Consider the following 26676-nt stretch of genomic DNA (forward strand, 5'->3'; position numbering starts at 1 on the left):
AATATATATATATTTGTTTTTAGGTTTTTCGAGGTAGGGCTTCAGTCTAGCCCAGGCTGACCTGGAATTCACTATGGAGTCTCAGGGTGGCCTTGAACTCATAGCAGTCCTCCTACTTCTGCCTCCTGAGTGCTGGGATTAAAGGAATGCACCACCACGCCCGGCTGTCTTCAAGTATTTTATTTATTTATTTATTTATTTATTTATTTATTTATTTATTTATTTTTGGTTTCTTGAGGTAGGGTCAAAGCAACAAAGCAATTCTACCTCAGGCTGACCTGGAATTCACTATGTGGTCTCAGGATGGCCTTGAACTCATGACAATGTTTCTTTTTCTGCTTGCTTAATGCTGGGATTAAAGGCATAAAACACCTGCTCGGCTCATTTATTTATGTGAGAAAGAGAGGGAGGGAGAGGGAGACAGGGAATAAGGAAGAGACAGAAAGAGAGAGAGAGAGAGAATGGGCACATGGCTTCCAACCACTGCAAACAAACTCCAAACACATGCGTCATTTGGGGCATCTGGCTTATGTGGGTGTTGGGTAATTGAACCTGTGTCCTTAGGCTTCACAGGTAAGCACCTTTACTACTAAGCCATATCTCCATCCACAACTGGCTTCAAATTCCAAATCCTTGTTGTTGTTTTTAAAAAGTATTTATTTATTTATTTATTTATTTGTGAGAGAGAGAAGAATGGGCACACCAGAACCTCTAGCCACTATAAATGAACTCCAGACGCATGTGCTGTGTTGTGTATCTGCCTTTACATGGGTACTGGGGAATCAAGCCTGGGCCCTTTGGCTTTGCAGGAAAGTGTCTCAACCACTAAGCCATCTCTCCAGCCCTCAAATTGCAAATTCTTGCTGAGCATGGTGGCGCATTCCTTTAATCCCAGCCCTCAGGAGGCAGAGCCAGGAGGATTGCCATGAGTTTGAGGCCACCCTGAGATTAAACAGTAAATTCAAGGTCAGCTTGAGGTAGAGTGAGACATTAGCTCAAAACAAACAACAACAAAAAAAAAAATTGAAAATTCTCATTCTGAGTAGGGATTCTGATGGCGTAACCTCAGCCAGGCGGCCCCTCCTGGCCCCGCTGGGTGTCTCAGCAGGGCCACTGCATAGAAACAGGGTTGCTGGGAACCGTCCCTGTAGGTAAATTAGGCAGCACAGTCAGCAGCTCTTTGTTAAGGAAGCAGAGACATCCTTTTTTTTATTTTTAAAATTATTTATTTATTTATTTATTTTATTTTATTTATTTTTTTTGTTTTTGGTTTTTCGAGGTAGGGTCTCACTCTGGCTCAGGCTGACCTGGAATTCACTATGTAGTCTCAGGGCGGCCTCGAACTCTCGGCGATCCTCCTACCTCTGCCTCCCAAGTGCTGGGATTAAAGGCGTGCGCCACCACGCCCGGCTCTAAAATTATTTATTTTATTTTATTTGGTTTTTTGAGGTTGGGTCTCTCTCTAGCCCAAGCTGACCTGGAATTCACTATGTAGTCTCTCAGGGTTTGCCCCAAACTCACGGCGATTCTCCTTTCTCTGTCTCCTGAGTGCTGGGATTAAAGGTGTGCAACACCATGCTCCTCAGACTTCTTTAATTTTGTTTCTGCATCTGCTTATCTTTATTTTCAGAAGAGTAACTTGAAGCAGAGTGTGGAGTTGGGTTGCTCAAATCCTGCATAAAAGTAGATGAGGCCGGGCGATGTGGCGCACGCCTGTAATCCCAGCACTTAGGAGGCAGAGGTAGGAGGATCTCCATGAGTTCGAGGCCTGAGACTACATAGTGAACTGAGGTCAGCCTGAGCTAGAGTGAGACCCTACCTTGCAAAACAAAGCAACAGCAAAGTGGACTAGATACTGGAGCAGAGAGGAGACAAGGGATATATAACTGCATATTGTTTCTTCCTTTTCCAGTTTGCTGCTGTCCAGTTTTCCTCATCCTACAAAATAGAGTTTTCTTTTTTGGATTATGTTAAATTGAAGGACCCTGATGTTCTACTAGGCAATGTTACACACATGCGTCTCGTGACCAACACCTTTGGTGCCATCAACTATGTTGCGTGAGTTCCCTTCTGAGGATATACTGTGTGTATTCATTGGTGCTGTGTGAGGTAGTCCCTTCCGGTTGCATGATATAGGAAATGAACTGACAGGTTCAGAGAGATGCAGTCTACTGTATGGATGAGCACAACTGGAGAGTATAGTGTATGCTGCATTAACTTTTCCATTTATTTGAACAAATGTCTGTCCACCCCAGATAAGGGACTGAGGACAGATCAAGTAAGGATTCCACCAGTCCAACTTGGTGAATCTATGAGTTAATTGGGGTTACATACAAAGCATGGGTTAGGGGTTACTTATAGGAGTGAGGGTGACCCCAAAGTTGCTACATCACCACAAAGTCCCACCTCATCATGGATGATGACCCATGCAAGCAACATTATGGAGTTCCCCCTTCAGTTTACCTTCCACTTCCTGCACATTCCAGTCATCTCTCACCATCACTTGCAGCGGTGGAGGAGGGCTAGAGGGGAGCAGCAGAACTCCCAGGGGTGTCCCTGCCACCCACTCTCCTCCATCTACTCAGGAGTGTCAGGAGCTCTGTTACTGCTATCATTACCATAGACCTGGCTATCACTGTGTTGTTTAGCTCATGAGTTGCCACGACTACCTGGCCAAGGTAATCTCTACTCCAAGATGGCAGCATATTGCGCCAGAAGGAAAGACTCCCTCCTATAACAGTATGGTGACACAACCTGTAATTCTAGCCTTGGGAGGCTGAGGCATGAGCACTCCATGTTTGTTTTTTTAAGTTTGAGGGCAACGTTGGCTACATAGTAAGATCATATCAAAAAACAAAAATCCAGGGCTGCGGAAATGGCTTACCAGTTAAAGTATTTGCCTATGAAGCCTAAGGACCCTAGTTTGATTCCCCAGGACTCATGTAAGCCAGATACACAAGGGGGCGCAGGCATCTGGAGTTCGTTTGCAGTAGCTGGAGGCCCTGGTGCGCCCATTCTCTCTTTCTCTCTCTCTCAAATAAATAAAATAAAATAAAATATTTAAAAACAAATCCAAACTGCCAGGCATGGTGGCATACGCCTTTAATCCCAGCACTTGAGTGGCAGAGGTAGGAGGATCACCATGAGTTCAAGGCCACCCTGAGACTACATAGCAAATTCCAGGTCAACCTGGACTAGAGTGAGACCCTACTTTGAAAAACAAGCAAGCAAACAAACAAAAAACCCAAAACAAAGCAAAACAAAAATTCCCAGACCTACCTTGAGCTATTTGTGATGGTGGGTGAATGCTTGCAATCCCAGTTACTCAAGCTACTAAATAGACTGATGTGAGAGGATCTCTTGGGCCTAGAGTTCATGGTCAGCCTGAGCAACAGCAAGACCTCATCTCAAAGCTAAGCCAAAGCCGGTGTGGTGGTGCACGCCTTTAATCCCAGCACTCTGGAGGCAGAGATAGGAGGATTGCTATGTGGTCAAGGCCAGCCTGAGACTACCTTACCAAAAAATAAAAATAAAAGTAACCTTCTCTTATCTTCCTATGAATATTATTATTTTGTTTTGTTTTTAAAGCAGTTTTTTTTATTTTTTCATTTTTTGTTCTTGTTTTTGTTTTTCGAGGTAAGGTTTCTAGCTCAGGCTGAACTGAAATTCACTATGTAGTCTCAGGGTAAGGTTCCTTTTTTTAGGGAGGTGGAAAGTAGATTTGAGACAGGATCTTACATAGCCCAGGCTGGCCTTTATATGTAAGCAAGGATGACCTTGAGCTTTTTGTTCCTTTCAGTGCTGGAGTTTGAACTCAGAGTCATTCAATGCTGTATTACTGAGCTATAGCTAAGCCCAGCTTTGAACCTCTGATCCTTCTGCCTCCATCTCTCAAGTTTTGGGCTTACAGGAATGGGCTACCAATCTGGTTTTATGCTGAGGATTGAACCCAGGGCCTCAAGCATACTAAGCAAACATTCTATTAACTGAGCTACATCCCCAGTCCTGATTTATTTATTTATCTACATATTTGTATATGTAAATGTGTAGTATATGCTTAGCGTAGTACGTGGTGTGTGGGGTGTGTGTGTGTCCTCAATCGCTCATCTGCATATTTCCTTGAGGCAGAACCTTTCTCTGAACCTAGTGCTGCTATTCACACGAGCCCAGGACTATAGTTCTAGCCAACAGCATGTTCCAGGTATGTGTGGCCAGACTCAGCTACTTACATGGGTGCCAGGGATTCAAACTCAAGACGAGTCAAGCCTTCTCCAGCCTTCATGCTCATGTGGCAAGTTATTTTACCCAGTGAGCCATCTTCTCAACCCCTGATTTATGATTTTGTTTGTGTTTCTTTATTTATTTGAAAAAGAGAGTGTGGGCCTCCCACTGTAAACAAATTCCAAACCCATTCACCACTTTGTGCATCCGGCTTTACATGGTACCAGGGATTTGAACCCAGGCCATCAGTTCTTTGTTTTTCTTTTGTTTGTTTGTTTGTTTGTTTGTTTGTTTTTTAAGGTAGGGTTTCACTCTAGCCCAGGCTGACCTGGAACTCACTATGTAGTCTCAGAGTGGCCTTGAACTCAGGGATCCTCCTTCCTCTGCTTCCCAAGTGCTGGGATTAAAGGCATGTGCCACCACGCCTGGCTAGTTTTTGCAGGCCTTTAACTACTGAGCCATCTCTCCAGCCTCTGATGTATTTTAGTTATAGTCTTTTTTTTATATATTTATTTATTTATTTGAGAGGGAAAGAGGCAGATAAAGAAAGAGAAAGAGAGAGAATGGGTGCACCAGTGCCTTGAGCCACTGCAAATGAACTCCAGACACATGGACTCCTTGTGCATCCGGCTTTACATGGGAACTAGGGAATCAAACCTGGGTCCTTTGGCTTTGCAGGCAAGTGCCTTAACTGCTAAGCCATCTCTCCAGCCCTATTGCCTTGTTTTGTTGTTGAGACAGGGTTCTTACTCTGTATCCTAGGCTGGACTCTTATTTTTAACTCATAGGTCACCATGTCTAGCTCATTTGTTCTTTTAAGGTTTTTCTTGGGTTGGAGAGATGGCTCAGGGGTTAAAGTTGGTTGCCTGCAAAGCTTGATGGCCCAGATTCAATATCCTGGTACCCACCTAAAGCTAGATGCACAAAGTGGTTCATGTGTCTGGAGTTCCTTTGTAGAGGCAAGAGGCTCTGGTGCACCCATACCCTCTCTCAAAAACAAATATTTTAAGCCAGGCGTGGTGACGCACGCCTTTAATCCCAGCACTTGGGAGGCAGAGGTAGGTGGATTGCTGTGAGTTTGGAGCCACCCTTGAGACTACATAGTGAGTTCCAGGTCAGCCTGGACTAGAGTAAGACCCTACCTCAAAAAAAACCCAAATATTTTAAATTGATTTTTGAATTAGTGTCTTGCTCTAACCTAAGCTGATCTGGAATTCACTATATAATCTCAGGCTGGCCTCAAACTCATGGCGATCTTCCTACCTCTGCCTTCCAAATGCTGGATTAAAGGTGTGCGCCACCATGCCCGGCTATCCATCTTGTGTTTCTTTTTTTCTCAATTTTTATTAACATTTTCCATGATTATAAAAAATATCCCATGGTAACCCCCCCCCACTTTCCCCTTTGAAATTCCATTCTCCATCATTTCCCCTCCCCATTGTAATCAGTCTCTCTTTTATTTTGATGTCATGATCTTTTCCTCCTCCTATGATGGTCTTGTGTAGGTAGTGTCAGGCACTATGAGGTCATGGATCTCCAGGCCATTTCATCTTGTGTTTTTTGATGAGTGAGTTAAGATCATTGATATTTAAGTTATAAGTGTAAGGTTCAATTTAATCCCTGCCATGTTGGAGGGTTTGGGGGTTTGATGCTTTCTTCAGTTTTGAATGTTTTCTTCCCTGCTCCAGTTTTGGTCATTGTATTCTTCCTCTGGTAGCTCCTGAGGTTGCTCATTCAACTCTTCTGTGTGGATTGTTCCTGGAAGTGTTCTCTATAGATTTGGCTTTGTGTTTATATAGTCAGAGAGCTGGTTCTTACCATGGAAGGTTTTCCTTTCACCACCTATTATGAGGGATACTTTAGTTGCATAAAGTAGAAATTAGTTGGAAATAAGAAGCAAGTGGGTGTGGATATTAATAGCTGACAAAATAGATTTCAAACCAAAAGTGATCAAAAAGGACAAAGAAGGCCATATACTTTTTAAGGCTTTGAAGTGTTCCATTCTAAGCCCTTCTGGCTTTTAGGGTTTCCTTTGAGAAATCTGAAGTAACTCTGATGTCATTGCCTTTGTTAGTAGTGAGTTGTTTCTCTCTTGCTGCTTTTAACACTCTCTCTTTGTTTTTGTTGTTTAGGGTTTTAATGATGATGTGCCTTGGAGAGATTCTTCTTTGATCCACTCTGTTTGGTGTTCTGTAAGCTTCTTATATCTGGATGGGCCTCTTTTGAAAGGGTGGAAATGTTTTCTTCAGTAATTTTGTTGGCTATAGAGACTTTTCTTTCCCTTTCTCTCTCACTTTCTTTCCTTCCTTCCTCCCTCCCTTCCTTCCTTCCTTCCTTCCTTCCTTCCTTCCTTCCTTCCTTCCTTCCTTCCTTCCTTCCTTCCTTCTTTCTTTCTTTCTTTCTTTCTTTCTTTCTTTCTTTCTTTCTTTCTTTCTCTTTTCCAAGGTAGGGTATTACTCTAGCCCAGGCTGACCTGGAATTCACTATGTAGTCTTAGGGTGACCTTGAACTCATGGCAGTCCTCCTACCTCTGCCTCCCAATTGCTGGGAATAAAGGCATGCACCACCACACCTGGCTCTAGAGAGAGTTTTACAAGCTCTATTTGATTTTTGTTTTCTGTTGTATTTTTCTGTATTTTATCCATCCCTTTTTCAAGTTCCAATTTCAGGTCATGACTTGGTTTTCTTGATGCTTCTTGGAATTCATTCTTGTATTTAATCATGCCTTCATTAAGCTTAATCAACTGGTTATTGCAATCCTCTATTTGTTGTTCGTTTATCTCTCTTTTGAGATCTATCTGTTTTTCCTCAATTAAGTTAAGCCTCGTGTTAAATTAAGTTAAAGCTGTGTGCTGTAAGAGATGATTCCATTGCATTTCATTTATGTGATTGCTGGTTGTTTTTTTTTTTAATATCTTCATTTCTTTATTTGTAAGGAGAGAGGGGAGGGAGGAACATGCCAGGGCCTCTAGCTACTGCAAACAAACTCCACATGCATGTACCACTTTGGGCATCTGGCTTTACTTGGCCACTGGGGAATCAAACTCAGGTGGTTAGGCTTTGCAGGCAAGCACTTTAACTGCAAACGCTTTAACTCTCCAGCCCAATTGTTGGGTTTTTTTTTTTTGATGATTTGCTTCCAATTCAGAAATTGGCTTGGTCAGGATCACATAGTTTATTGTTGTTTCATTTTGGGATTCTATGTCTTTCTCTCTTTTCTTTTTTAAGTATATGATTTTAAATATTTTATTTACTTATTTGAGAGAGAAAGAGGCAGGTGGAGAAAGACAGAGAATGGACACACCAAGGCCTCCAGCCACTGCAAACGAACTCTAGATGCATGAGCCACCTTGTGCATCTGGCTTACATGGGCCCTGGGGAATCGAACCTGGGTCCTTTGGCTATGCAGGCAAGTGCCTTAACCACTAAGCAATCTCTCCAGCCCTTGGAATTCTATATTCTATTTCTTTTGTCTTCTCTATGTTTTCATTTGAGACTTCCATTGTGAGACTAGGCAGTTTGGGGGGATATCTCTTGGTTTATTGTTCTGTGTTTGTTTGTTTGTTTGTTTTTTTCAAGGTAGGGTCTCACTGTAGCCCAGGCTAACCTGGAATTCACTATGTAGGCTCAGGCTGGCCTTGAACTCACAGTGATCCTCCTACCTCTGCCTCCTAAGTATTGAGATTAAATGCATGCACCACCAGGTCTGGTACATTGCTTTATTTTGCTCGCCTTTAAATATTTTTATTTTTATTTATTTATTTGAGAGAGAGAGAGAGAGAGAGAGCGCACCAGGGCCTCCAGCACTGCAAATGAACTCCAGATGTGTGCACCCCCTTGTGCATCTGGCTTACATGGGTTCTGTGGAGTCGAACCTGGGTCCTTTAACTTTGCTGGAAAGCACCTTAACTGCTAATCCATCTCTCCAGCCCCCATTGCTTTATTTTTTGTGTGTGTATGTGTTGGGATCTACCCATCTTGGGGTAAAAATCTTGTTTTATTAAGGAGGAAGCAAAAATTTGCCCTTGTAGGATCTTTGGTGAGCATTCTGTTTTGGGTTTGAACCCGCTTGGAGTGGGACGGCACAGAAGCGCAGATTGTAGAGGTTGCAAATTGGCCCCAAGAGCGTGTGGGCACTAAGGCTGTAGCCACAGGCTTAGCAATTTTGAGTATTCAAGGTTGGAGAAGTTCTTAAAACCTCCCTTGTGGGGTCCCAAAGGCACTTGTAACCAGCACTTCCTAACCCACTGTGGGCCAGGCCCCAAACACATTGGCAATCACCACCAGTAGCAAACAGGCCCCAATCCCACCTGACCTCCCCTTGCTCTGAGTGAACATGCCCCAAGCACTCTGGCACCTCGCCTGGTCTGAGCCACAGGCTCCAAACAGCTCAGACCCCAAACACACCCGCACCACACTCGGTCCAAGTGCACAGGCCCAAACACACCTGCACCTCTCCCATTCAGAGCCCATGGGCCCCAGACTGCCCTGCGCCTCACCTGCCCTAAACTCACAAGCTCCAAACACTCTGGCACCTTAATGGGTCCCAGGGCACATGCACCTCTCCCAGTCTGAGTGCACCTTAATTTTTAAATATTTTATTTATTTATTTATGAGCGAGAAAGAGAAAGAGAGACAGATGAGAGAGAGAGAGAGAGAGCAGGCACTTGAGGGCTTTTAGCCACTGCAAATGAACTCCAGATGCATGCTCCACCTCGTGCATCTGGCTTTACATGGGTAGATGGGGAATTGAACCTGGGTCATTTGTTTTAGCAGGTAGGCACCTTAACCACTAAGCCATCTCTCCAGCCCAAATATTTTATTTACTTATTTATTTGTGTGTGTGTGAGAGAGAGTGGCGGGGGGGGGGGAGGCGGGGGGGGAGAGGCAGATATATATGGGGAGAGAATGGGCACGCCACTGCAAACAAACTCTAGATGCATACACCACTTTGTACATCTGGCTTTATGTGGGTACTGAGGAATTGAACCTGGGTCCCTAGGCTTTGCAGACAAGCACCTTAACCAGTAAACCACCTCTCCAGCCCTTAAAACTTTTTTTTTTTTTTTTTGAGGTAGGGTCTCCCTCTAGCCCAGGCTGACCTAGAATTCACTATATAGTCTCAGAGTGGCCTCGAACTCTCCCTGGCCTGCCCTTAAAACTTTTTTTAAAAGATTCTTGGACCAGGTGTGGTGGCTAATGCCTTTAATCCCAACACTAGGGAGGCTGAGGTAGGAGGATCACCGTGACTTTGAGGCCAGCCTGAAACTACATAGTGAATTCTAGGTCAGCCTCTGCTAGAGTGAGACCCTACCTTGAAAAACCAAAATAAATAAATAAATAATAAGATTCTTGAGCCAGGCATAGTGCTGCTTGCCTTTAATCTTAGCACTTGGGAGGCAGATGTAATATTGCTCTGAGTTCAAGGCCAGTTTGGGACTACAGAGTGTGTTCCAGGTTAGACTGGGCTAAAGTGAGACCCTTCCTCAGAAAAAAAAAAAAAAAAAAAGATTCTTCTGGCTATTAAAAAAAATAAAATTTGGGCTGGAGAGATGGCTTAGCGGTTAAGGCACTTGCCTACAAAGCCTAAGGACTCATGTTCAACTTTCCAGGTCCCATGTAAGCCTGATGTACAGTGACAAAAGTGTGTAAGGTTGCACAGGGTTTGCACACATCTGGAGTTCGATTGCAGTGGCTGGAGGCCCTTGTGCACCAATTCTCTCTCTTTCTCACTCCCTTCTTCTCTCTTACTGTCTTGTATCAAAGAGAGAGAGAGAGCTGGGCATGGTGACACACGCCTTTAATCCCAGCACTTGGGAGGCAAAGGTGGGAGGATCATCGAGAGTTCGAGGCCACCCTGAGAATACATAGTTCCAGGTCAGCCTGGACCAGAGTGAGACCCTACCTCGAAAAAAAAAAAAAGAGAGAGAGAGAGAGAGAGAGAAAAAATTAATAAATAAATAAAATTTAAGCCAGGCATGATGGCTACACCTTTAGTCCCAGCACTCAGGAAGCAGAGGTAGGAGAGGATTGCAGTTAGTTCAAGGCCAGCCTGGGGCTGCAAAGTGAGTTTCAGGTCAGCCTGGGATAGAGTGAGACTACCTCAGTAAAACCAAAAAGAAAGAATTAAGCCGGATGTGGTGGCACGTGTCTTTAATCCCAGCACTCGGAGGCAGAGGTAGGAGCATCACCCGTGAGTTCAAGGCCACCCTGAGACTACATAGTGAATTCCAGGTCAGTTTGGGCTAGAGTGAAACCTACTTTGAATAACCAAAAATAAGTAAATAATCAAATTTTAAAAAGAAAGAATTTTTTAAAATTTAGGGCTGGTGATATAGCTTAGTTGGTGGAGTATTTGTTTAGTATGTATGAGGCCCTGGGATCTATCCCCAGCACTACATAAAATCTACATAGCAAGTGTTAGACCTGTCTGGATTACATGAGACCTGATTGCAGAAAGCAAACAAAAAGCAAAATTTAAATTTAGAAGAAAGCCGGGTGGAGCTAGGCGTAGTGGCGCAGACCTTTAATCCGAGCACTTGGGAGGCAGAGGTAGGAGGATCACTTTGAGTTTGAGGCCAGCTTGGAGCTACACAGTGAGTTCCAAATCAGCCTGGGATAGAGTGAGACTCCCCAAATATATGAATAAGTCAATATATAAATTTAGGAAAAGATCCCTCTATTTTTTTTGTTTTTTTCAAGGTAGGGTCTCACTCTAGCCCAGGCTGACCTGGAATTCCCTATGTAGTCTTAGGCTGGCCTTGAACTCACAGTGATCCTCCTACTTTTGCCTCCAGAGTGCTGGGTTTAAAAGGCTAAGATCCCTCTTACTACAGGGTTATTACTAGGCTGTAGAGGGAGCAATAGTGGAGCCAGGTACAAGGCTACTGAAAATTCCAGATGAAGAGTAATTGAACTAGGTGGCAGGACCCATGAACAGGCCTGTGTCCATATGGATGGAATTTGGAAATTTTTTTCATGTCTTTTATTTTATTTTATTTTTTCCTTTTTTAATTTAATTTTTATTAGCATTTTCCATGATTGGAATTTTTTTTTAATTTAATTTTTTTATTGAGAGAGGTAGAGAGAGAGAATGGGTGCACCAGGGCCTCCAGCCACTGCAAACAAATGCCAGATGCATGCACCACCTTGTGCATCTGGCTTATATGTGTCCTGGGTAACCAAGCATGGGTCCTTTGGCTTCACAGACAAGTGCCCTAACTACTAAGCCATCCCTTTAGCCCTGGGATTTTTTTTGTTGTTGTTTTCTTGGTTTTTCGAGGTAGGGTCTCACTCTAGCCCAGGCTGTCCTGGAATTCACTATGGTGTCTCAGGGTGGCCTCGAACTCACGGCGATCCTCCTACATCTGCCTCCCGAGTGCTGGGATTAAAGGCATGTGTCACCACGCCCGGCTAGCCCTGGACTTTTTGAAAAAAATAATTTTTATTTTTATTTCTTTATTTGAATCAAAGAATCAGAGAAAGAGGCAGATAGAGAATGGGTGTGTCAGGGCCTCCAGCTGCTGCAAATAAACTCCAAATGCTTGCACCACCTTATGCATCTGGCTTATGTGGGTCCTGGGGAATCGAACCTAGGTCCTTTGGCTTTGCAAGCAAGCACCTTAACCACTAAGCTATCTCTCCAGCCCCAGGAAAAAAAAAAACAAACTACTAATTCATTTACAAAGAGAGAGAGAGAATGAATGAACTTGCCAGGGCCCCTTGCCTCTGCAAACAAACTCTAAATGCATGTACCACTTGGTGCATCTGGCTTTATGTGGGTACTAGTGTGTCAAACCCAGGTCAATGACTTTGCAATCAAGTGCCTTTAACCACTGAGCCATCTCTCCAGCCCTAAGAGAAACATTTTTAAGTCCCAGCTAGAACCAGAGGTCTCAACACTGCTCCAGGCTGAGATCCAGAGATCCAGCAGCAAATGAAATGTGGTTGTTTCCTTGAAGAACTCACCAAGATGAGTTGCTTAAGCCAGCAAGTTAACTGGCTTGGCAGAGCTCTGTGGCAGCTGGGATGTGGGAAGGAACTGAGCACTGAGAACGTTTGAAGCCCAGTAGACTGGAGAAGTGCTTTTGCCCAGTTGCCAAGGCGGTGATTTCCTGAGAAGGGTGGGTAGGAAGATTTTAGGCCGTGGTTTGGGAGGAGTCTCTCATCTCTCCCTTTTCTGGACACAGAACACAGGTGTTCCGACCAGAGCTGGGTTCCCGGCCAGACGCTACCAAAGTGCTCATCATCATTACGGATGGGGAGGCCTCTGACACAGGCACTATTGATGCAGCCAAAGATATCATCCGCTATATCATCGGGGTACGGAGGCCCGGGTGCTTCTCACCTTCTCTTTACACCTGAGCCCTAGGTTCCATTCTCCTGGGACCAAGCTCTTCTGACAGTGATAGAATACTCTACTCCCTCACAGATTGGAAAGTATTTTCAGACCACACAAAGCCAGGAATCACTCCACAAATTTGCGTCAGAACCCACGGAGGAGTTTGTAAAGATCCTGGACACGTTTGAGAAGCTCAAGAATTTATTCACTGAGCTGCAAAGGAAGATCTATGCCATTGAGGGTGAGTGGCAGACTGCAGGCGAGAGCCAAGGAAGTTGTATCCAAAACCTCCCAGAAGCCAGGTGTGGTAGCATATACTTTTGATCCCAGCATTCAGAAGGCAGAGGTAGGGGGATCTCCAGGGGCCAGTCTGGGACTACAGAGTAGTCTGGGCTACAGTGAGATACTACCTCTAAACAAACAAACAAGAAACCTCCCATGACCCCAGCGTAGAGCTTCATGTCAGTAATCACAGCATTTGGGAAATAGCAGGATCAGGAGTTCAAGGCCTACCTGGGCTAAGACACCTTGTTTCAAAAACAAACAAACAAACAACCTCACTAAGGACATTAAAGAGACCATGACTAATAGTGAGCCCTGGGTATCTGGCCCCATGCTAAGAGCTTTCCTAAAACCCAAATAGAAGCACCAGGAGTAGGGATTAGAGACAGGGTGACTTCAGAGCTGACTCTAAATTGAAAAATTCTATCTTTGAGTCCAGCATGGTGGTGCACTTCTTTAATCCCAGCACTTGGGAGGCAGAGATAGGAGGATTGCAATGAGTCCAAGGCCACCCTGAGACTACATAGTGAATTCCAGGTCAGCCTGGGGTAGAGTGAGACCCTACCTCAAAAAAACCAAATAAATAAATAAATTTTTTTTTAAAAAAAAGTTCCAGCCGGGCATGGTGGCGCACACCTTTAATTCCAGCACTTGGGAGGCAGAGGTAGGAGGAACACCGTGAGTTCGAGGCCACCCTGAGACTACATAGTGAATTATAGGTCAGCCTCAGCTATAGTGAGACCCTACCTTGAAAAACCCTAAAACAAACAAACAAACAAAAAAAGTTCCATCTTCCTATTAGACGTGGGGTTTCAAACTGATCTATATCCTCTAGTGCCGTCCAATTCCTTGCAGGATGGCACTGACTTCTTCCTCCTCTTGTCCAGTCCCTCACTTGCACTGACCTTAGGCCTCACGTTACTTAAGATGGGCAAGCTGGTGGGAGCTAAGTGTGAGGGGCCACAGGCAATCTTCCTTGGCCTATAATAAAAGAATTTTTTTTTCAGTTATGAGAAGGTTTTTGTCACAGTCAGCAGTTGGGTGGCATTGCCCCCAGCAGCCCAGTCCGCTGAATGAGTCATGATTCCCATGGGGAAGTCCCCTTTGCCAGGACATGGCCTTTGTGTTCAACTCAGTGAAAGGTGTGCTGTGGTGGACAGGGTGTACCAGGCAGAGCTGCTCAAAAGCCTTTGTGCTTCTTACTTGCTGTATGACCTCAGGTAGATCTCTTCCCCCTCTGTTGAAATTGTTCTTCGTTAAATGGGGATACTAACACCAGTAATACAGATTTTAGACCTATATGACTAGACCCTCCTTGTAGGTTAGTCATATAAGGGTTAGCTGCAGTAATTAGTTCCCTGGGGCCTCTGTGACAGAGACCGGGTCAGCAGATGGCTTAAAGCAACATTCTAGAGGCTAGAAGTCCAAAATCAAGAAGTGGGAAGGACCATACTCTTTGTGATTATGGTTTTAGGTTTTATAAGGTAGGGGCTTGCTTTAGCCCAGGTGTGAAGCCTCTTCTTTTAGCCCCAAATTTCTGGATTCAAGTATTTCTCCTACCTCAGACTCTAGCAGTTTCCATGTGCATCCATACCCAGCCTGTCCTTGGATATTTCTATTTGCTGGTGACCCTTGGCATCCCTCGACTTGTAGCATCTTCTAGTCCTACGATCATTGTTTCCGTTCCTTCTTATCATTGCCCCTCTGCTGTTTCTGTCCCTGCATTGAAATTTCCCCTTTTTTAATTTTAAATTTTTGTTTTTTCAAGGTAGGGTCTTGCTCTAGCCCAGGCTGACCTAGAATTAGTCCCAGGCAAGCCTTGAACTCACAACAATCCTCCTACCTCTACCTCCTGAGTGCTGGGAATAAAGGTGTGTGCCACCACATCTGGCTTTAAAAAAAAATTATTTATGTATTTATCAGAGAGAGAGAGAAAAAAAAGCAGAGAGAGAGAATGGGTTTGCCAGGGCCCTAGCCACTGTAAATGAACTCCAGATGCATGTGCCACCTTGAGCATCTGGCTTACATGGATCCTGGGGAATCAAACCTAGGTCCTTCGGCTTTGCAGGCAAGCACCTTAACCACTAAGCCATCTATCCAGTTCTTTTTGTTTTTTTATTGAGGTGAGGTCTCACTCTAGCCCAAGCTGACCTGGAACTCACAGTGATCCTCCTACTTATGCCTCCTGAGTGCTGTGCTATCATGCCCGGCCCCCTTGTATTTTTATTTTTTACTATTTTGTGGTTTTGCAAGGTAAAGTTTCACTCTAACTCAAGCTGACATGGAATTCACTATGTAGTCTCAGGGTGACCTCCAACTCACTGTTATCCTCCTATTTCTGCCTTCCAAGTGCTGATATTAAAGATGAGTACCACCACACTTGGCTTCGCTTTTATTTATTATTGTTTTTTGTTTTTGTTTTTGAGGTAGGGTCTCACTGTAGCTAAGGAGATCCTAGAATTCACTATGTAGTCTCAGGGTGGCCTTGAACTCACAGCAATCCTCCCTACCTCTGCCTCCCTAGAGCTGGGATTAAAGGCATGTGCCACCACGCCCGGCTTATTTTTTTTTTTAATATATTTTAGTTATTTATTTAAGAGAAAGAGGCAGAGAGAAAGAAAGAATGGGCACACCAGGGCCTCCAGCCCCTACAAACAAACTCCAGATGCATGTGCCCCCTTGTGTATCTGGCTTACATGGGTCCTGGAGAGTCGAACTAGGATCCTTTGGCTTTACAAGCAAATACCTTAATCACTAAGCAATCTCTCCAGCCCCTGGCTTATTTTTAAAATTATTTTATTTATTTTCTTGAGGAGGAAAAGATCATAGGAGAACCAGGGCCTCTTGCTGCTGCAAACAAACTCCAGAAGCATGTGCCCCTTTGTACATCTGGCTTTACATGGGTACTGGGGAATCAAGCCTGGGCAGCCATCTGACTTTGCAAGCAAGTGCTTTTAACTGCTGAGCCATCTCTCTGGCCATAAATTTGCCCTTTTATAAGAACACTGACCATGTTGGATTAGAATCTACCATAATGACCACACATTTTAACTGGATTTTCCCCATACAGACCCTATTTCAAAATGACCTCACCTCCTGAGGTGCCAGGGATTAGAACTGCTCAGCAGCAGCTTAGTAAGTGCCAGGGCTGTTGTAGGTGCTCTCTGGTCTGTGCTCCCCACCCTCTTTCCTTCCTGCCTCTCCTCATCCTCCAGCTGTTAGTGCAGATGTTACTTCCTCTGGTTAAGTTGTCGCTGACACCCAAGCCTGGGTAAGGTGCTGCTGTCACCACTGTGTGCTCCTTGTCACAGATCTCGTGGCATGTGGTGAGCATGAATTTATTTATTCACTCACTCTAATTCCCGCACGGAACTGTGAGGCTGTCCTTGCAATCGAATCTGCTTCTTCTGTTGTATCCCCGGCACCAGATACTAACCTGATGTGTCTTGAAAATTCACATGGAATGTGATATTTATGTATTGCAGCATTCTTTTTATATATTTAAATATTTTATTTAGCTACTTATTGGTTTTTCGAGGTAGGTTCTCACTCGAGCCCAGGCTGACGTGGAATTCACTATGTAGTCTCAGGGTGTCCTTGAACTAACGGCAGTCCTCCTACCTCTGCCTCCTAAGTGCTGGGTAAATATTTTATTTATTTATTTATTTATTTATTTACTTGAGAGTGAAGGAGAAAGAGGCAGAAAGAGAGAGAATGAACACGCCAGGCCCTCCAACCACTGCAAACTAACTGTAGACACATGCGCCACCTTATGTATCTGGCTTTACATGGGTCCAGGGAAATTGAACCTAGGTCCTTTGGCTTTGCTGGCAAACACTTTAACTGCTAAGCCATCTCTCCAACCCTGTCATATATTTTAAAAAAAAATATTACTCTGGTTGCTATGTGGAAAGAAAGCATGGGGCCTCGAACTCATGGCAATCCTCCTACCTATGCCTCCCAATGTTGGAATTAAAAGCGTGTGTGCTCCCACAAGTGTTTGTTTTTTTTAATTTTATTTTTTAATGAGGCAGGGTCTTACTCTAGCCCAGGCTGGCCTTGGACTTCCAGTGATCCTCCTACCTCAGCCTTCCTAGTGATGGCAGATGTGTGCCGCTGTGCCTGGCTCACTGTTCTTCCTGACCTCTGGATCTACGTTGTCTCTCAGGCACAAGCAAACAAGACCTGACATCCTTCAACATGGAGCTGTCCTCCAGTGGGATGAGCGCAGACCTCAGCAAGGTGCATGGCGGCCTGCAGTGGTGAGCCGAGGGATGTGATGGGGTGCCGCTGGCATTGTATGGTCCTCACTTATTCATCTGCTTCCCTGGACAGGGCCATGCGGTCGTGGGGGCAGTTGGAGCAAAGGACTGGTCTGGGGGCTTTCTGGACCTCAAGGCAGACCTGCAGGATGCTGTGTTTGTTGGGAATGAACCGCTGACCCCAGATGTGAGAGCTGGATACCTGGGTAATTTCTTTTCCGCTAGGTCCTGGTTGGATGGGCCAGAAAGCAGCTCAGACTGTCTTTCAAAATAGTATTGAAAGCATTTTTCCTTGTTTTGTTTGGAGGCAGGGTCTTACTCTAACACACACTGGCCTGGAACTCACTCTGTAGCCCCACAATGGTCTCGAACTCACAGAGATCCTTCTGCCTCAGTTTCTTTTTCTTTTTCTTTTTTTGCCTCAGTTTCTTAAGTGCTGGGATTAAAGGCACAAGCCACCCCTGGCAAGTAAAAGCATTTAAGCAATCAGCATGAACAAACTCAGAGCTTAAATATGGTTATTACATTCTTCTTTGTTAGTGTTTGTATTTTGCCCTTAAAAAGTTTTAAGGGCTGGAGAGATGGCTTAGCGGTTAAGCACTTGCCTGTGAAGCCTAAGGACCCCGGTTCAAGGCTCGATTCCCCAGGACCCCCATTAGCCAGATGCACAAGGGGGCGCATGTGTCTGGAGTTTGTTTTCAGTGGCTGGAGGCCCTGGCATACCCATTCTCTCTCTCTCTGCCTCTTCCTCTCTCTCAAATAAATAAATAATAAAATAATTTTTAAAATTATTTTAAATTTTTAAAATTTATTTAATTTAATTAATTTATTTATTTGAGAGTGACAGACAGAGAGAAAGAGGCAGATAGAGAGAGAATGGGCGCACCAGGGCTTCCAGCCACTGCAAACAAACTCCAGATGCATGCTCCCCCTTGTGCATCTGGCTTACGTGGGTCCTGGGGAATTGAGCCTGGGTCCTTAGGCTTTGCAGGCAAATGCCTTAACAACTAGGCCATTTCTCCAGCCCCTTTAAACTTAAAATCTATATCTATCTATATATCTATGCTTTTATTTATTTGAGAGAGAGAGAAAGGCAGATAACGACAGATAGAGAGTGAACATGCCAGGGTCTCCAGCCACTGCAAATGAACTCTTGAGCATGTGCCACCTTGTGCATCTGGTTTATGTGGGTCCTGGGGAATCAAACCTGGTCCTTTGGTTTTGCATGAAAGTGCCTTAACCACTAAGCCATCTTTCCAGACCCCAATTTTTATTTTTTTATTTTTATTTTTTTTAATTTTTTTTAATTTTTTTTTTGGTTTTTTAAGGAAGGGTCTCACTCTAGCCCAGGCTGACCTGGAATTCACTATGTAATCTCAGGGTGGCCTCGAACTCACAGTGATCCTCCTACCTCTGCCTCCCGAGTGCTGGGATTAAAGGCGTGCGCCACCACGCCCGGCTCAGACCCCAATTTTTAAAAAAATATTTATTTGCCAGCAGAGACAGAGAGAGGAGGGGGAGAGACAGAGAATGGTGGGAGAATGGGTGTTCTGGGGCCACTAGCCACTTCGTATGAACTCCAGATGCATACACCACTTTGTGCATCTGGCTTTATGTGGGTACTAGGAAACTGAACCTGGATCATTAAGTTTTGCAGACAAGCACCTTAACCACTGAGCAATCTCTCTAGCACTGTGTGTAGGTCAAGACCACCTTGGGTGTTAGTTCTCATCTACCTAGTTTGAGACAGTGTTTTTATCATACACTGCTATATACATCAGGCCAGTTGGTCCTTGAGCTTCCAAGACTCTCCTGGCTTCATCTCCCATGTTATATTGGAATTCTGGGGTTACAGATGCCAGCACTACAGTGTTCAACTTTACATGGGGTCCTGACAATCTGAACTCAGATCCTCAGCCTGGCTTAGATGGAGACCCTACCTCAAAAAAAAAAAAAATCTGGACTGGGAAGATAGCTTAGTGGTTAAGGCACTTGCCTGTGAAGCCTAAGGATCAAAGTTCGACTCTCCAGATCCCACGTAAGCCAAACCCATAAGGTGATGCAAGTGTGCAAGGTTGCTCGAAGTGGCACATGCGTCTGGAGTTTGATCACAGAGGCTGGAGGTCCTGGCGTGCCAATTCTCTCTGTGTGTGCATTAAAAAACAAACAAAACAAACAAACAACAACAAAAGACCAGTTTGTTGGGCTTGCCTCAAAAAGAAAAAAATCAAGCAGCTCAGACTTACACGCCCTACTCCCCATCCTCTCCACGTAAACCACATGAGTTCGCCAGGCCATGCTCCCACCTCAAGCTTCTGCCTTCTCCCTGGCCTGCCACGTCCTCATCTGCCCAGCATTCAGTGCTGTACCTGCCACTGGGCAGCTCCATAGTAAACCTCCTCCTTTCTGGTGTGTGTGCGCCCAGGTATGTGGGTGCGCGTGTGCACACGCATGTGGAGACCAAAGAAGCTCAGACTGTTCCTCGGGCACAGGCCATTTGTTTTTTGTTGTTGTTGTTGTTTTGTTTTGTTTTTTGAGATAGGGTTTTGCTCTTAGCCCAGGCTGATCTGGAATTCACTATGTAGTCTCAGGCTAGCCTCGAACTCGTGGGATCCTCCTACCTCTGCTTCCTGAGTGCTGGGATTAAAGGCGTGCGCCACTGTGCCCGGCTCAGCCCACTTGTTTTGTCAGGTCTCTCACTGGCCTGGACTTCACCAAGCAAACTAATCCCGAGAATCTGCCCGTTTCAGCTTCCCCAGTGCTGGGATTACAAGCATGCACCACCATGCTTGGCTTTACTATTATTATTATTTTGGTTTTTCGAGGTAGGGTCTCAATCTAGCCCAGGATAACCTGCAATTCCCCATGTAGTCTCAGTGTGGCCTTTAATTTAGCAATCCTCCTACCACTGCTTCTCCAGTGCTGGGAATAAAGACATGTGCCATCATGCCTGGCTATTCATTTTACTTATTTATTTTTTTATATGGAACGCTTCATGAATTTGCATGTCATTCTTGCACAGGGGCCATGCTAATCTTCTCTGTGTTGTTCCAATTTTAGTATATGCGCTGCCCAAGAAAGCGCATATTGTTCTTAATTAATTTATTTTTATTTAAGACAGAGGGAGAGAGAGGAAAAAAAATGGGTGTACCAGGGCTTCTAGACACTGCAAACTCCAGACACATGTGCCACCTTGTGCAACTGGCTTACATAGGACCTGGAGAATGAAACCTGGGTCCTTAGGCTTCGCAGGCAAGTGCCTTAACTGCTAAGTCATCTCTCCAGCCCTATTTTTCATTTTTTGGGGTAGGGTCTCACTGTGGAACTCACTCTGTAACTCCCAGGTTGGCCTTGAACTCACAGTCATCCTCCTACCTCTGAGTGCTGGGATTAACAGCCACATCAGGCTTTTTTTCCCCTTTATTTTTTTCCAGATAGGGTCTCACTCTAGCCTAGGCTGACCCAGAATTCACTATGTCATCTCTGGTGGCCTCAAACTCACAGTTATCCTCCTACCTCTGCTTCCCAAGTGCTGGGATTAAAGACATGCGCCACTGCACTTGGCTTTGCATCCTTCTTATATGGATGCTGGGAAATTGAACCCTGGCTGGCAGGTTTTGCAAACATGTGCCTTTAACTGGTGGGTCATGTCCTGTTTTTTAATTTATTTTTTTCCTTTTTGGTTTTCTGAGGTAGGGTCACATTCCAGCCCAGACTGACCTAGAATGTACTATGTAGTCTCAGGGTGGCCTTGAACTCATAGCGATCCTCTTACCTCCACCTCCCAACTTCTGAGATTAAAGGCGTGCCCCACCATGCCTGGCCTTTAAAAAAAATTTTTTTTAATTAATTTATTTATTTGAGAGCAACAGACACAGAGAGAAAGACAGATAGAGGGAGAGAGAGAGAATGGGCGCGCCAGGGCTTCCAGCCTCTGCAAACGAACTCCAGACGCGTGCACCCCCTTGTGCATCTGGCTAACGTGGGACCTGGGGAACCGAGCCTCGAACCAGGGTCCTTAGGCTTCACAGGCAAGCGCTTAACTGCTAAGCCATCTCTCCAGCCCCCCCAAAATTTTTTTTTTGAGGCAAGGTCTCACTCTAGCCCAGACGATTGATCTGGAACTCACTCTGTAGCTTCAGCTTGGTCTCGAAGTCACAGTGCTCTTCCTACCTCTGCCTTCCAAGTGCTGGGAGCAAAGGCATTTGCCACCATGTCCAGCCCCAGGTACATTTAAAAAAATTTTTTTTTAATTATTTGTAAATAGAGAGAGAGAGAGGGAATGAGCCCAACATGAACTCCAGACACATGTACCACATTGTGGATCTGGCTTTTCATGGGTAGTAGAGGATCAAACCTAGGCTGTCAGGCTTTGTACGAAAGTAACTTTAACCACTGAGATATCTCTCCCATCCAACCAGATGCATTTTTTATTTATTTTTTATTGACAACTTCCATAATTATGGGCAATAAGCCATGATAATTCCCTCCCCCCACTTCCCCCTTTGCAACTCCACTCTCCATCATATCCACCCCCTCTCAATCAGTCTCTCTTTTATTTTGATGTCATCTTCTCATCCTATTATGATGGTCTTGTGTAGGTAGTGCCAGGCACTGTGAGGTCATGGATATCCAGGCCATTTTGTGTCTAGAAGATTGCATTGTAAGGAGTCCTACCCTTTCTTTGGCTCTTAAATCTTTCTGCCAGCTCTTCTGCAATGGACCCTGAGCCTTGGAAAGTGTGATAGATATGTTTCATTGCTGAACATTCCTCTGTCACTTTTCAACACTGTGGTGCCTTTTTTTTTTGGTTTTGCAAGGTAGGGTCTCACTCACTCTAGCCCAGGCTGACCTGGGATTCACTATGGAGTCTCAGGGTGGCCTCAAACTCATGGCAATCCTCCTCCCTCTGCCTCCCGAATGCTGGGATTAAAGGCGTGCACCACCATGCCCAGCCTGTGGTACCTTTTGAGTCATGCCAGAGGTCACCATTATCTGAAAAGAGAAGTTTCTCTAACCAAAAGTGAGAGTAGCATTAATATATGGGTATGAACATTAAGAGAAGTGCTGACTGGGCAATTTGGTGAGCATAGTATATACATTTAGTCAGACACCAGCAGACATTACACCCCTAGGGATCATGACTTCCTCTGTTTCAGTATCAATCATGTATTCCCTCCCATGGAGCAGGCCTCCAGTCCAATTAGAGAGTGGTTGGTTTCCCTCATAGCAGATATGCCATTACTGCACCCATTGGCAAATTTGGCCTGGCTGGCCAAATTTAAGGCTTACAGTGTCCACTGTTGTTTATCTCCACTGATGACTTTTCTCTCTCCCATGGAACTGCATGTAGCACAGCTTTTTCCAGCTTTCTGTCAGCTCATCTACATGGAGGAGGTTTTCAGTTCAGCTGCTGCAGGATTCCTCAGTGACCTTATAGCACAAGTATGTGGAGTCTTTAGAAAAGCAATAGGGTCTTACCATCTATTCCTGGTGGGAAACCAAGAGCCTTGGCAATGGCCTGTAATGTTTGGGGGGCATCTGGGGCCTCCCTAGTCAACAACCCACTGAAAGGTATCCCATCTCTGGCACTGAAAAATTTCTAATAACAATCTATGGCTTTTCCAGGTACATTTTTGACAAACTGTCTTATTCATAAGATGACTGGTAGCTCTTCCACAGGGTTTCTTCCTTGTGAATTGCCCAGGAACTCCAGGGTTTTATTCAGTTTCAAATTCTTTTAAGCTAGGCATGATGAGGGAGGGTAAGGTAGAAAGGTTGTTTACTCAAAGAACCTATTTAAAAAAAAACAAAAACACTGGGGTTGGAGAGATGGCTTGGTGGTTAAGCACTTGCCTGTGAAGCCTAAGGACCCCAGTTCAAGGCTCAATTCCCCAGGACCCACGTTAACCAGATGCACAAGGGGCGCACACGTCTGGAGTTCGTTTGCAGTGGCTGGAGGCCCTGGTGCGCCCATTCTCTCTCTCTCTCTTTCTTTCTCTCTCTCTCTGCCTCTTCCTCTCTATGTCTGTTGCACTTAAATAAATAAATAAAAATAAAATTAAAAAAAACTCACTGGTTGTTGTGGCACACACCTCTAATCCCAGCATTCAGGAGGCAGAGGTAGGAGGATCACTGTGAGTTTGAGGCCACCCAGAAACTACATAGTGAATTCCAGGTCAGCCTGGGCTCGAGTGAGAACCTACCTCAAAAAAAAAAAAAATTGATAGCTGGGCGTGGTGGTGCATGTCTTTAATCCCAGCACTAGGGAGGCAGAAGTAGAAGGACTGCTGTGAGTTCAAGGCCACCCTGAGACTACATAGTGAACTCCAGTTCAGCACAACTTGAGGGTGTGAGAAGACCCTAGTTCAGTTCCTAACACCAAGTAAAAAGCTGGGTGTGTAGTGGGGTGTGGTGGCATAGGCCTTTAATCCCAGGCAAGAGGTAGGAGGATCACTGTGAGTTTGAGGCCAGCCTGAGACTACAGAGTGAGTTCCAGGTCAGCCTGGGCTCAGCAAGACCCTCTTCAGAAAAACAAAACAAACAAAAATAAATAAATAAATAAATAAGACTGAGTGTGGTCATGCCCCTTATAACCCCAGTACTATTAGGCACAGAGACAGGAGAATTGCTGGGGCTCATTGCTCAGCCAGCCTGACCGAACATGGCTCCAGGTTCAGTTAGAGACTCTGTCTCAATGACATAAGGAGGAAGAGCCACAGAGGGGGACTCCCAACCCTCTCCTGTGGCCTCCACATGCATGCAAACAAGGCACATACATTTTCACATACGCTTGTGCTACACATACACCATGCACATAACACAGATATATGCCAAAAAGAAAGGAAGATAGAAGTTAGTCTGGCCAGGTATGGCGTGCACATCTTTAATCCCAGAGTTTGGGAAGCAGAGGTATAAGAGGTATAAGAGGGCCGCTGAGAGTTCAAGGACATCCTAAAACTACAGAGTGAGCTCCAGATCAGCTTGGGCTAAAGTGAGACCCTGCCTCAGAAGACAAAAATCAAGAAGATGGTCTGAAGTGACATTTAGAAAAGTATATTTTATTTGATTTTTTTATTTGAGAGAGAAAGAGAAAGAAGCAGAGAGAGAGGTAGATAGAGAATGGTCACACCAGGGCCTCCAGCCACTACAGACAAACTGCAGAAGCATGTGCCACCTTGTACATCTGGCTTATGTGGGTACTTGGGAAATGAACCCAGGTTCTTAGACTTTTCAGGCTAGTGCCTTAACCACTGGGCAATCTCTCCAGCCCAATCATCTTTTTTTTTTTTTTTTTTTTTCAGTTTTTCGAGGTAGAGTCTCACTCTAGCCCAGGCTAACCTGGAATTCACTATGGAGTCTCAGGGTGGCCTCGAACTCACAGCAATCCTCCTACCTCTGCCTTCCAAGTGCTAGGATTAAAGGCGTGCACCATGCCCGGCTTTCATCTTCTTTTTAAAAAGTACTTGTTATTATTTGTTTGCATGTGTGTGTGCACATGTGTGTAATGTGCTATGTGTGATATATGCATGTTTATGTGCCCTTTTGGCACCCCAAATGCTCACCTCGGATGGCCAGAGTGGAACATTGTCGGGCATGCCACTCCATCACTCTTCTGTATCTTTCTACTGATTCTGGGGCTTGTGGGGCTCGAGTCTCTGCTCCCCTGTGGGACTGGGGTTACAGGTGCTCATGCCTACTGAGTCATCTCCCCAGTTCCTTGCTTTGCCCAGGAAACCCAGCCCACAGAATGGGTCTGTCCACATTCAGAGTAAGTGTTCCCTCCTTGGTTCAACCTCTTTTGCAATGCCCTTACAGACAGACCCAGGGACATGTTTCCCAACTGATTCTAAATGTAGTCAAGCTGACGATGAAGATTCATCATCGCACATACCCAACTTTATTTCATTATTAGAGACCAAAAGAGGGTCAAGAACAATAGAGCCATGGCTGTAATCTCAGCACCCAAAAGACTGAATTAGGAGGGTCAAGGGTTTGAGGCTGGACTGTGTCTTAAGAAAACTGTTATCTCCTCCCTTACCAATCTTCAGGCACACTGAGCCTCAGAGGTGTGCCATTCCAGTCCAGTGGCATGTGGCTGTTCCTCCCTGGGTGAGCATGTTGCCCACATGGAAGAATGCAGCCAGGATGGTGAGCTGTGGGCACTTGGTGTACATAACTGTCCTTCTCAGGAGAAGGCTTCCTGACCAGTCCCATGCATCTTTGTTATGTGCCCAATTCCTGGACCCTCCTTCTAGCTGTTTCCTCCTGCCAGCCCTCTTTGCATTGCTAATCCAAGGCCCTCACCCTCTCTTTCCTCAGGTTACACTGTCACCTGGCTGCCCTCACAGAGGTCCACATCACTGCTGGCAGCCGGCGCACCGCGGTACCAGCATGTGGGGCGTGTGCTACTGTTCCAAGAGCCAAAGGACAGAGGACAATGGAGACAGGTCCAAAACATAGATGGAACCCAGGTGAGCATGACCTTCAAACACTCTCTCCTGTCTTGAAAGGAAGAGTAGGTCTGGTCATGTTAGTTTACCTCAGGAAACCCCTCTGAGGTAAACCTTGTCATTTTCAGTCCCTAGCTTAATAAACTTAACTCACAAGGGCACAAATAGTTTTAATTCATGTCGTCTCCAGGGGGGGAACACATTTGATTCTGCATTTGAGGAGTTGGGATGGGCATGGTACCACTGTAGGGTAGCATCAGATGGCCTGCCAACTCCTGCTGTCCCCACTGACTCTTCCTCAAACATCTTCCTACTTTATTATTATTATTATTATTATTATTTTATTTATTGATTTGCAAGGAGACAGATAGAGAGAAAAAAAATGAATGGGTGTTCCAGGGTCTCCAGCCACTGCAAAGAAACTCCAGATGAATGCATCACTTTGTGCATCTGGCTTTACATAGGTACTGGGGAAGTGAACCCAGGCTGTTAGGCATTGCAGACAAGTGCCTTAACTGCTGAGCCATCTCTCCTGTCCACATCTTCCTGTTCTTACAGATTGGATCTTATTTTGGTGGGGAACTCTGTGGCATTGACATGGACCAAGATGGAGAGACAGAGTTGCTGCTGGTTGGAGCCTCACTGTTCTATGGAGAGCAAAGAGGAGGCCGGGTGTTTATCTACCAGAGAAAACAGGTAAGACCGGGACCCTGAGCGAGGCAGAAGGGAACAAGTGGAGATTCACAGGCTTGCTCAGGTCCCAGTTGTTCTGAAGGGCTTTTCCTTCAGAATTGAAACCAAACCTTTAGAACACACAAGTAGCTGGAGAGATGGCTTAGCGGATAAGGAACCTATCACACAAGCATGATACCCAAGTTAGGAATCCAACTACCCATGTCAAAAGCTGGACGAGGTGGAGGCATTTGTGTTTTTAAATTATTATTGACAAATTCCATAATTATAGACAATAAACCAAGATAATTCCCTCTCCTTGACTTTCCCCTTCACAACGCCACTCTCCATCTTACCCCTCCCCCTCTTAATCAGTCTGTCTTTTATTTTGATGTCATCATCTTTTCCTTCTTGTGTAGGTAGTGCCAGGCACTGTGAGGTCATG

At 45.0% G+C, this 26676-nt stretch overlaps 1 protein-coding gene and 1 non-coding gene across 4 annotated transcripts in view; one reads left to right on the forward strand and one right to left on the reverse strand.

Moving 5' to 3' along the window:
- The window catches only part of Itgal (integrin subunit alpha L), a 66672-nt gene that overhangs the window by 9036 nt on the left and 30960 nt on the right, over positions 1–26676 (forward strand). For all 3 annotated transcript variants that reach the window (XM_045131356.1, XM_045131357.1, XM_045131358.1), the window contains exons 7-13: positions 1913–2058; positions 12411–12543; positions 12653–12803; positions 17013–17086; positions 17180–17312; positions 25429–25580; positions 26118–26255. In XM_045131356.1, the coding sequence (XP_044987291.1) occupies positions 1913–2058; positions 12411–12543; positions 12653–12803; positions 17013–17086; positions 17180–17312; positions 25429–25580; positions 26118–26255 (927 nt within the window). The remainder of the gene's footprint in view (positions 1–1912; positions 2059–12410; positions 12544–12652; positions 12804–17012; positions 17087–17179; positions 17313–25428; positions 25581–26117; positions 26256–26676) is intronic.
- On the reverse strand, positions 20084–20190 carry LOC123453839. The gene has a single exon (XR_006633017.1). It is a non-coding gene; the product is annotated as a U6 spliceosomal RNA (small nuclear RNA).

Source organism: Jaculus jaculus, chromosome 12, assembly GCF_020740685.1.
Source record: "Jaculus jaculus isolate mJacJac1 chromosome 12, mJacJac1.mat.Y.cur, whole genome shotgun sequence".
In the NCBI taxonomy this organism is placed as follows: domain Eukaryota; kingdom Metazoa; phylum Chordata; class Mammalia; order Rodentia; family Dipodidae; genus Jaculus; species Jaculus jaculus.